General features: G+C 35.5%; 1 protein-coding gene across 6 annotated transcripts in view; it reads right to left on the bottom strand.

The window, feature by feature from the left end:
• The window catches only part of FEM1C (fem-1 homolog C), a 103,983-nt gene that overhangs the window by 79,262 nt on the left and 12,204 nt on the right, over positions 1-12,517 (bottom strand). For 3 of the 6 annotated variants that reach the window (XR_012125289.1, XR_012125290.1, XM_073222062.1), the window contains exon 3: positions 4,903-6,009. Coding sequence is in view for 4 of the 6 variants with exons in the window: in XM_073222062.1 (XP_073078163.1) it covers positions 4,903-6,009 (1,107 nt within the window). In the remaining 2 variants the exon portion in view is untranslated. Of the gene's footprint in view, positions 1-1,398; positions 6,010-12,517 lie in introns of those variants that run through there. The other 3 variants (XM_037020054.2, XM_037020053.2, XM_037020055.2) reach the window with 1 other exon arrangement.

The raw sequence follows: 12,517 nt of genomic DNA, 5'->3' as shown, positions 1-12,517 counted from the left end.
AAAATAAACATCAATCCTAGGATCAATGAGTACTGTTTATCTACTATGTAAACAAGGCGATGGAGAGGGACACCTGCCATTAACAGTTATATCTGGTAAGAGGAGAAAAAGAAAATCGATAGATAAGGCTCAAATATGTCTAAAATAATCTAAATAGACCTCACTTTACAAGACTGATCACTGGAAAATTTTATAAATAATCCTTCTATAATTGGGAAATTTTGTAAATAACCTTTCTATAATATACTGAACTGAATCTTTTTTTTCCCATTTTTATTTTTGGCAGTAACGTCAGATACTTTAAACCACTCCACCCTTGACTTACTCCAAAGTCTAAAGCAGTCAGTAAGCACTCAAAGTGTTTTATTGGAACTACTATCCATCAACTGTTTAGTGTGAATGTATGTGTCTTAAATGTATTCCCTTAAGTTTAAATTTACAATTTTTTAAGGTAGGGAACTATAGTTTCATTTTTGAAGCTGTACATAAATATTAGGAAAACGAACTAAACTGAGATAATTATATAAAGCTGAGTTAATTTTAGGAGACAAAAATCTTTAAAGCATCTTTACAATAACCAAAATATAAGAGGTAACACAGAACCCAGGAACCAAGCATTTCACGACTTCCACGACCCAAGCTGATCAAGAAAGAATATCCTGATAGTACAGAGATGACAGAAAAATGATAAGTATCTTAAAGATATGAGTATCTTGAGGACAAAAGACTCTTGTTTAAATCCTTAAAAAATACTTATCCTTATAAATTAGGCAAAACATCCTTTTAACTTATTGGTGGTGGTAGTCGGGGACAACCATAGAACCAGGTGTAAAGACTAGTTTAAAGGGGTCCTGTCAAAAACATGACAAAGGCTAATGATCCAAAACATGAAAGTCTATGTACAACTGGGTATTTCTATTTACAGTTGGAATTTGGAAATCATGGCCGGTGCATTTTCTGGGCCTATTAAAACATTTTGTATTAGGGAACTTACATATAGGAAAAAGTAAGGACTACTTAGATTGTATAAATTAGAAGTGATAGAAATAAAGTTATAAGACTCACCTTCTACTAATATATTTATGACATACTTCTGACACTTAATACCAAATCAGTTAAGAAAACAAGAACTAGGTTAAAAGCAGATCCCCTCTCATGTACCTGACAACCAGTCTTCTCATATTTTTAGTTTCTGAGGTCTTTACTGGAAAAAAAGATTTAGAAAAAGCTGTACATAAATCACCTTTGTTTTTTATATAGAAGCACTAATAATAAAAGCTATTTTTAAAGTTTTACCTGACCATCAATTACCAAGTAGGTGATTTTTTGAAACAGGTATCCCCTTTCACATGCTTTAAGATAGCATCAATCAAGCAGTAAGAGTTAATAAGAATACACTTGTATTTGGTGCAAATTTAATTTTATTAAACCTTACAATGAATGTGGCATATCATTTTCCATTAGGTGACAATTTATTGGCTGGCATCTGAATACAGTACTTCTTTCAAAAGATACACAATGGGAACTGACAAGAGGGAGAAACTAGTTGTTTAGTGATACGTGAGGGTGAAAAAAAAAGATGACAAGCACTTGACTTTCGTTCCCTCAGTATCCCACTCTGGGACGGTCAGAGTCCCAGGCGGTACTGCTGCCGTTCCAGTGCACAGGAGCACGATCACTACCCGATCTGGCCCACAACTCTGAGAAAACTAATTATAAGGATTACTATACCTGTAAAATACAACCTAACTTTTCTGCTGGGCAACAGAATTTTAAAGAGCTACCTTTTCAAAGATAACCCAGACAATTTTCCCAAGTCACAGGAGAGGGGGGTCTCTAAGGAAGTCATTTACAAGTGAGCAATCACTTAACTTCAAAATCATAATGGGCACGAAATTACCTTTTGCTGATTTGGGCTTATGCCCTGTCATATTTATGGTTAAGAAAATGACTTTTTAAAATCTACAATCTGCCTTTACAAAGTAGACTGGTATCTAATGTGAGTAAACGGACCATTTCTTTTATAGAAATGATCAACAGTGGACCATCTAAAATCAACAGGCCTTAACAGGCCTTTAACAGGGCACTTTTATGAAAATGTAATTGAAACTTACATATTAACTCCAGCCAACATCACCATGCTACAGTGTACAGCTTAGTATGACTCACATGAGTACAATTAGCTCATTAAGTATTAAATTACTCATCTATGGTTAAAAAAATAACACAATTTAAGTATTTTGTTAAATTCAGTCTTAGAAGCATTTTGAGAATACTTTCTGACAAAGGTCTTAACAGTGTCTGAGGTCACGTTTACTAGCCAACCCCTCTAAAATAACATCACAGACAATTCTGAGCTATTACACAAACTGATTTTTCAAGACCTCCTGGGGAGATGGCAAACAGCAGAGAATTGTGTTCTAAATGAAATAAGGCATTTCAGTCACCAAGACTGAAGAATAGTTCTAAGTTATTTATATTTAATGGTGGGAAAATGCTATGTAAAGAAATCCTTATTTTACACTAGTTGTGCAATTCAAGTCCACCTGCAAAACAGTGTGAGATATGCCTTACTGTAACAGCATGTAAAACCCTTCCCAAAAAAGAGGGGGAAATATTATATCACTTTAAAAATCTAATTTCTTAGCTTTTACTCACAAACTATTGAGATCAATAGAGATTTACTGTACTTGTAAACTTTTCCTTAAAAAAAAAAAAGCTCATGCATATATAATTCTTTATACCACAAGGTTAGAGGCAAATGATTTCAGAATATTGATGTCTGTTATTTCTAGAATATTTGTCTAAATTACAAATTATTCTTAATATATGCAGCAGTTCAAATATTTCATTAAATTTGCCCATGGTAAATAAGATACTAAAATCTCTTCATCAAAAGGTTGGAGAGTGACCATTTATATCCAATTCACCTTTTTCAATGGTGGAATTAAATTTAAAACCTAGTAAAATGAGTAAGGATATCTTTTTAAAAATTAAATATCAATTATTAAACCAGCAAATAAGACTAATACTTTTTTATTTACTACCCTTCATTGCAAGTTTTTTACTGCATAAAGGTGAAATAAACCTAATGTAACTCTTTGCAATGACTCCTTAAATCAACCTTTACATCAACTCTCAGAATAAAATGTCAACACAGAATGATCTGAGTGATCCAGCTCATTAAACTCACAGGTAAACTGAGTTTTTCTCAAACCATTAAGGAACTTTTTATTCAGAACAATCTCATTAAGACATTTGCAGGGCAAATATGCCATCAAAAGTTTTAGTCTGAATAACAGTAAAGTGCTGAATGATAATTACCTGAATCTTTTTTAGTACTTTTTCACTTAAGTTAAAAGAGCCCTTTCTGTGGCAGCAAAGCTGTTAAGAAAACAAAAAAAGAAAAGAAAAGAAAAGAAAAGGTAACCTCCAGGAAGGGAATTGGGAAGCACTGCAACTTTCTGTGTTTGACTATAGTGACAAATAATTGAGACCAAAGTAATTCATGCAAGTTATCTTTAAAGGTATACTTAAGCTTAAAGAAAGAAAGAACACTGTTACCAACCTGTGATACTATGGCAGTAAATTGCATACTAAAATGCCTTAATTATCCTAGATGCCTAGATCTGGCTTGGCAAGCATCATGCCACTGACATGCTTTAGCTCTTTTTGTAACTGAAAGTGTTTGCAGTTCAATTACTGAATATTTTAGTGTGACTCAGTAAGCTGTGTGATAAACTCTGAAATTGAATTGAAGCAAATTCTCTACACCTAACCACATCATCAGCACAAGCAGGACAACGCTGGCGCAGCATGAAAGGTGGGTCACTTTATAAAGATTCTTCCTTTTACTGCATGATATATTAAGATGACAGACCTAAATTTCAACTGGGTTAATGAATTAGAACAGATTTGTTTCCCAAATTTAGCACACAATAATTTCAGTGGATTATAGAAAGAAATCTCAGATGTGAAGGAAAAAAAACTAACCAAAAGCTTTAGCTCAGGTAGCTAACCTGTAATTCTAAAAATTGTCATGCTACAAGAGTACTTTCATTAAATGGACTTTGTAACAAACTTAACAGCGTTTTGAGTTGAAATTGACCAACTGCTGCATAGAAAATATGCTAACATACAACAGTCAAGTTTAAGCCGGTGCATAGAGAAGATAAAGCACTTATGGTAACTGCAAAATGGTAAGAAGTCCATAAAGTTTGTACAATCTAGCATGGGTCCATAGGGGGAAAATGGAAAAGTAGAAATGGTTAGGAAAAAGATACAGTAGAAACAGAGAAGAGAGAGGCTTGGAGAGAGAAGGGAGAAGCAGAAAAAAAGACCTTCAACTGTATAAAATTCACAAACCAGTAAAGTACAAAGACACCACTGAAAAATGGTTAACTGTCCCAAATACCCAACAGCAAACAAAACCAGAATGGATAAAAGCCTTTGGCAGACCATTTTAGGAATCTGAATATAACATTACATTTCTCAATAATTCACAAACAATATATTATATGATGTATTTATATTAAATACTGGGAAACCAATCCTGTAAATTTGATGCTTATAATGCTTTAGCCAATGAGAGCACGGTGATATCAAGCTGTATGAATGCTGGTGTTCTCACAACAGTGTTCATTTATGAAACAACTGTTCCCAATTCGTGCTTTAACAGTGCTAAAATGCAGTCAAGTTATCATCTATGAAGTGAAACAAAGGTCTCTAGCTTTTCTGGGATATGCCCTTTGTAAGATATTCTGTGATTCACTATGACACGAGCAGCAAGACACTGCAATGTGGTGTGATTTATGGGCTGGATCAAATTTTTAGCAATTTCCTTTTCATCCAGCAAGTCACTAGCAGTTTGTTTATGCAAGTTTGTGGCATCAAAATGTGCACCTGATTTAATGAGGAGATTCATGATGTCTGGATGGTTGTTCAGAGCAGCGATATGCAGGGGGCTGTTGTCATCAGAGTCTCTGACATTCGCATCAGCACCACATTCTATCAGCATCGCAGTGACTTGCAGAGATGGGAATTTGCACACAGGGTACCGACCTACACATGTGGTATTCTTGTCCACAGCCAGGTGGAGAGGGCTGAAGTTATTCTTTCCTCTTGGATGCAGCTTAAGAAACCGGTAGATAGTCTGCTTTTTGAAATGGTCCTGTTCTAGAGTACAAGGAACTTTTTCTAACAAGCAAATTAAATGCAAAATGATGGAAAGAGCCTTATTTAACTGTAATGGGTCAGCTGGACACTGAGTTTGTTTGATAGCTCGCTCAATTTCAAGGACACTTTTGCACAGTATGCCCATAAGATCATCAAATGTAACAGTGGTGCCCAGCAGACCCTTAGCCCTGTCCTGGAGCATAAAAGAGAATAGTTCTGCAAAAGACAATAAGCTGCTAGCAGTCATCGGGCTTAAGGGGTCCAAATTGTTCTGCTGCATATCCAGAGCATACTTCCACAGGTTAATGCAGCGTTTGAAATTTCCTGAGTCTGCATAGACAGCGCCTCTGTATCTAATGTAGTAAGAGGTGTCAGGATGAGAAGGACCAAGAATGCGCTCTCTAATTAGTAGTGCCTGCATTCTCATCTCATCGGGGTCAGCAATAAGACCTTCTAGCTCTTCCGCACTATTTACCTCCTTGGCATAATCATAAGCCATTATTAGTGTCTGCGGTACTGGTTTGCTAATTATATTAGTCCTGTCGCTGTACCTCATGTTCATGGCCTTTTTCCAGTATTTCAAGGCCCCAAGTAGGTCTCTTTTTTTGTCTACAAATGTAGCTCCCAGAAGCTCTAGAGCATTGATCCGTTCTGTCTTGCTGGTCTGCGCATGGTGAGTCAGAAAATCCACAATATTTGTGTGACCAGTCACACTTGCTGACAGAAGAGGAGTCATTCCATAGCCATCCTTTTCCATCTTGGCACAATACATAAGCAGCATCTTCATGATGTCCAAACTTCCGGACTCTGCACAATCATGCAGTGCGGTGTTACCTAAGGAGAGCAAGCAGATAGCACATTCTCAGGGATAGGATACAATGCATTCCATCCTTCAGCACCTGAAGAAGAGCAGGCAGCTCCAAGCTGCCCATAATGGGACATACTTTAATTTGACTAGAGATGAGGATAAATGATCCCTGGCACCTAAAATTGGTGTCTGACACATGGAAGGAATTAGAGAAATATTTATCACAGCTTGTTGATTAATGAAAGGACAAAATAAGGCAAGATAACCAAAGTCACTAGATGAAATTCAAAATTAATCCATGGCCTCTTGGTATGTTTCAGCAATGTTTTCAAGTGCATATTCCATGACTGAACACTGATGAAATGAAATTAACCAGCTATTCACAGTTTTGCTGATAATCATTTAACTATTCTTTATTTTAAAAGGGAAACCTAGTCTGTAATCTCTAAGATTCTCCAATTTGATTCTAATAGCAGTTAGAAATTATGTTTTCAGTATTTCTGATTGTGAAGTGAACTTCAGCTGTTCTAGTCAAAATTTTTGGTAACAAAGTACTTTCTTCAAAAAGCTCCCATAAGAAAAACAAGTCCACTGAAATCTGAAAAATATGTGGGTGGTTCAGTATGAACTTTAAAAGAAGACATCTGAAGTGTCCTTTCATAATGGATTGTTTCCCATTGTAATTTCATTTTTTAAACATTCTTCTTAGATGTACTAACTGTTCTAACACTGTCCTGTTCTTCCCACACATGGATTAAAGCTGACAACAGGCAGTGCCACGTTGGTAAGAGCCTATATGGAACCTATGAAGGCATTATAACAACCCAAGTATTTTAGCTACCTATGTTTAATGATAAACGTTTTACTAATTATCAAAACAAATTATCATGCAGGCCTTTGATATTTACATACAATGTTTACATAAAATTTCAATGTTGAGTCATTTCTGAGTCATTTTAGGCACATGTGCGGAAAGGAGTTAATACAGCAAGCTGGCTGAGACAGCTATTGGTAGAAAGACCTGCTTGCAAGGACGGCTCTTGCTGGCATCTGGGGACTTGTCTGGTAAAGAGTTCCAAGATATAAAATCTTCCCTGATGAGGGAGGTTCACTGTTTATATAAACAACACACTTTACACTGAACACCTGTTTTTCCTTTGGAAGTCTATAATTCTGAATACATGCTCAACAAAGGGTACCTACAGGACTAGACCCCAATAAAAACCTTGGGCACTGTGTCTCTAATAGATTTCCCTGGGCAGAACATCACACACATGCATATATGTTGCCAGAAGATTGTGCTTTACATGACCTCTCATGAGAGGGAAAAGAGGGTAAAAAAGCCTGCACACAGATTCCTCTAGCGTCCCCCTTCCCCTTAGGATCCAGCTGCATGTCCTCATTACCTCACTGTAATAAATCTTAGTTAACCTTGAGTACAATCATGTGCTGAGTCACCTCCAAACATGGGTGGCCTTGGGGCGGCTGACACAGCATGTAATACTAGAGAGTAGTTTAAGCCTCAATACTTCACATAACCAATCTATACCTAAAATGTGAAAAAGCCAAAGTTATTATACACTATAACTTTAATCTCTCCACAAGTTTATCCTGTTCAGTGACCATCATATATATATATATCTACATGGAGTACATAATTAACTGGGTATGTTTACTCCAATCCAGGATTTCAGTAGTCTATAGTGGAATGGTGTCTGGTAGAATGTTTTAGCAATGGAATGGTAACCAAGCACTCAGAGAGCCCAGAACTTCCCACTACTGATATTCATTTGTTCAAAATAATTTCAATTAAACATGACTATTACTAAGTATATTTTAAAATACTCTTTTGAACTAAGAATCCCTAATATTCTTTCAGAAATATTTTTCTCTAAGTGATAGGCAACATTAAGAAAACCATGAGGCTTAGATGACATTTGCCTCTATTCAAAGCAACATAGAATCAAGAATAAGAATGAAGTAAAAGCCAGCTTTTAACTAATTCAATTGCTCTACTGGAAAAACATAGAATATATATATATATATAAACATTGTGTGTGTGTGTGTGTATATATATATATATATATGTATGAACTTATGTACATAAACAAAAAACACCATATATTGAAAAAATGGTGGTTTCATTTTAAAAAGGGAAATTTTCACATCTAGTAATGGCAGAGGAGATATGATCACCCTACCACTAAGAACTAGAGAAACTGAGGAGTGTATTTGTAAAAATCTGTTTGACGGCATGTAAGCTCTTACATGCTACCAAGGGTACAACATCTAGGAAAAGAAAGAAAATTAGAGAAGCCCAGAATTTGAGGACTCTTCCCTCAGTGGACTCTGACACTGAAAGAGGCATCTGAACAACTGAGCAGAGTTTTTGACAACCGTGCAGGGCCAGAGAACACTGGAGTCCAGAGCCCACAGAAGGGAACTTAGTAACTCTCCGCTTTGGGTTATCCCTCTGAAGGGCTGCACTCCAGCAGTTCAGGTAAACTGCAGATAGGCCAGCTATCACAGGAATCAAAAGCCAGTCTCAGACCATCTCGATACTGAATTAAAGGAATTCAACACTGCTAGTAAAAGTAATCAAAAGCCAGAAGCAACTACAAATACTACTACTTAGAGGAAGTTATTATCATACTAGGGCTCAAATTATTTTTTTTATATTCTTCATATATGATGTTTGGCATTCAATCAAAAATAACAGACAGAAGAGAAAATAAGGAACTATACTGCAAAAACCAAAGGCAGTAATAGAGGTGAAGGAAAGGCCCGTAGAGGACCCAGATAATACAGTGATCAGACACAGACTTTAACATTAAAACTATGCTTACCATACTGAGAGAGATTAGATAGAATTCTGAGAATTAGACAGAAAACTGGAAACAACAAAAAAGAACCAAATGGACATTCTAGAATTGAAAAACTCAGTGGGTGGCTTTAAAAGTAAGTAACACACAGCTGAATAGATAATTAGTGAACTAGAAAATAAGCCAGATAAAATATACAGAAGAAACATGGAGGTGAAAGGACAGAAAAGCGGACTATAAGGGACAAGAGGGAACAAGGTCAGAAGGGTTAATGGACCTAAAACCAGAATTCTAGAGGAAGAAAATGGGCTCAAAGCAATACTTAAAAAGATACGTCTGAGAATTTTCTGAAGCTGATAATAGATAAAACTATAAATTTACTCGGTTTTACAAACATCAAAAAGGATAAATAAAACCACACTGGGGCACACTACAGCAAAACTGTTGAAAACTAAGAGTAAAGAGAAAAATCTTAAAGCCAGAAAATAGAAACTACCTGCAAAAGAGCAACAATTAGACTAACAGCAAAGTCCTCATCAGGAACAACAGAAGCCAGGAGACAAGAGGATGACATCCTAAAGTCACTAAGGGAAAATATCTGCCAAGTTAGAATTGTACACCCACATCAAGAAAAAAAGAACTATTTCAGGTAAGAAAGAAAACAAAGAGAAAAAACTAAGATATTATTAGCAGACCTAAATACCATCAGATGTTCTTTAAGCAAAAGGAAGATGAGCCACATGGAATCGAGATATGGGCATAAATATCAACAAAAAGGGTAACTTTTTGTTAGATGTAAGAAATCTAAGTAAGTAATGACTTTAAAATTCTAAAATCTTGTAGGGCTTGAAATATCTACAGAAGCAAAATGCCTGACAATAACAGGACTGAATAAGAACAGTAACTGGAGTTAAAGTAGTCTAAGATCTCTGCATTGCTCGGAAAGTAGTAAAATTGACATTTATGTTAGCCTTTGATAAGTCAAAGTAGTACTATATGGGGTAAACACTAAAATAAAGGGCATACATATAAAATTACTACATATTCTCTAATACAGAGGAAAAAATGAAGTGAAAAATAATCCAAAAACAAAAAGAAGAGACAACACAAACTAAGTAGGACAAATAAAAATCAAAAAGTACCCGGGAGATTAACATCCAAATATATCAGTGATCACATTAAATGCAAGCAAAGCACATGTTCCTATTATATTAAAAGACAACTGTCAAGACTGGAAATACAAACATAAAACTCAACGGCATGCTGCTTACAAGGGAAACACCCTGAATATAAGGATAGAAAAATGTTGAAGTAAAAAGATGGGGCAAAAATGTATACCCTAAGCAAAGACTAAATGTAAAAAAGCTGATTGGTATTTAAATATCAGACTGAGTAGACTTAAACCAAAATCCATGATTAAAGATATTCTTGATAATTTGTTTTCACTTAAAAACATAGACTTGAATTATATCAATAAAGCAAAATCAACAGTACAGGAAAATCAGACAAATCCGTAATCACAGTACATTTGAACAAACCTTTCTCAGTGAAGATGACCAAAACGATTGGCAAGGATATAAAATATTTCAACACAATAAATTGGATTTAAATAAACTGACATAAATAAACAAATACTGGACTCAACACCTGTAAAATACCATCTTTCCCAAAGGATACATGGAGGAATTCAAATATGGACCATATTCTGGGCCATAAAGTGAATTTCACACAAGTACCAAGGGACTGACATCACTGAGTACGCTCTAAGTCCTCAAAACAAATGAGATATCAAAACAAACAAAACCATGAAAATCTTCATACTTGAAATTTAAAATATGTACTTCTAAACAACCTGTTAGTGAAAGAAGAAATCCCAATGGAAAAACAGAAAATATTAGAAACTGGAGGATAACAAAAACACTAAGAAAATATTTGTAATTGGAGGAGAACAAAATAAAACGAGTAATAAATCGGGAGGGAAATGGCCAAACCTGTGCTTAAATGTATACATTACAAAAGAAGAAAGGCTTTAAAAAAATCAGTTTCCATCTCAAGAAGTTATAGGGGAAAAACAGTAAATTAAACTCAAAGTAGAAGTAAATGATGAAAAGCAGAAGAATGAAGAAAAAAGTTATCAGTATATTTGCACAGCATTTTTTTCTAAATTTTATTTAACTGTTTCCCCTTTGTAATCTTAATAACTATGCAAAGTAGAGAAGATTAACTTATTCTACAGCTAGAAAATAGAAATTAGTAGTAAAATGAAAAACATCAAAGTCTCCAATTGCCATTGCAGTGTACTGTTCATTTCTGAGGTTGCATTTTACATGCTGATCATACTAGATTCCTCTAGTGAGTAAGTTATATCTCATGTAAACCAAACATCGTAAAACTACCACCAGTCATTTTACTTTCCAACTCAAAAGCATTCATGCAAATATTTAAAGTTGGCTTTCAAAATTTTGTGGCAGTGACTCTCAAAAGCACTATCTGTGAGGGTGGGGGGGACAATGGGGCAGGAAATCTTTGTGTTAGAAGGCATGTTTTGTGAAATAAGGCTTGATACTGGTTACTGGGAAACACACACAAGAAGATACACTATAGAAATAGAAGTTAAAAGACAGAAGTATTTCCCTACCTCCTCTCCAGCTTCATTTCTCATCAAGTCCAGTATGAATGCTGTACTGTGATTCTAGCCCAGGAGTTGGCAGATTTTTTTCTGTAAAAGGCTAGAGACAGTATTTTACGCTTTGCAGGCCATAAATTCTCTGTTGTAACCACTCAAATCTGCCATATAGCAAAAAATAACCACAGGCAGTATGTTAATGGATGTGGCTGTTTTCAAAACTTTATTTATGGACACTGAAATATGACTTTCATATAATTTTCATGTGTCATGAAATATTCCTCACTTGACTTTTTTTTTCAACCATTATAAAGTATAATTAAATCTGTCTTAGCTCTCAGGCAGTGCAAACACAGGAGGTAGGCAGGATTTAATGAGTGCGCCACAGTTTACCAACACCTACTCTAATCTGAAATACATTATCAATACCTGCCATATGCAAGGCAGAGACTGCTTTTGCTTCACATCACTCCACCCTGGTCTCTCCCACCACCAGCGGCAATTCTGCTCACTTCCTCCTCCAGGCCTCAGCTCTTAATCTTCCCATAATACACTCAATCTTTACCTTTCTAACTTCTTGTTCTTCAAGATTCACCAGTACTTTCAACTGCTCAGGAAGGCCTCCTTGGTTATGCCATATCAATTTACCATTTGAGAATGTGTGGTGAATAATTATATCACTCATCCTGGCAGGTACGCATATTAGAGCTCCTATTATAATATTATGCAATTCCTTATAACAGTGTAACACTGCTGCTTCACGAATTAGGTTTTCTTACCTAAACACAAAGAAGTCTATTCCTAAAGTACACAGACCCTCTATTTTCTTTATATCCCAGATAGCAGTTAGCACACTGTCAATGCTAAGGTAGATCTAAAAATTTTTAATACCTGATATCACAAAAAGTAGTCCAAACTTAGCTTCTGAGGGAAAAATACATTTAAAAAGTAAAATCTTAGAAGGGGGGGAATCTCCTTAATTGCTCTAACAAGTTAACCACACTTAACATGCTCTGGAATCCCTAAAAAGTACTTTTTGAACAACGGCCAAGAGCATTATTTAAAAGTTTACAGAAAGAAGGCTTA

The sequence above is a fragment of the Manis javanica genome, chromosome 14, assembly GCF_040802235.1.
Source record: "Manis javanica isolate MJ-LG chromosome 14, MJ_LKY, whole genome shotgun sequence".
NCBI lineage: Eukaryota > Metazoa > Chordata > Mammalia > Pholidota > Manidae > Manis > Manis javanica.
Note: the sequence above shows the minus strand (reverse complement) of the source record. Positions and strands in the feature narration are given on the sequence as shown.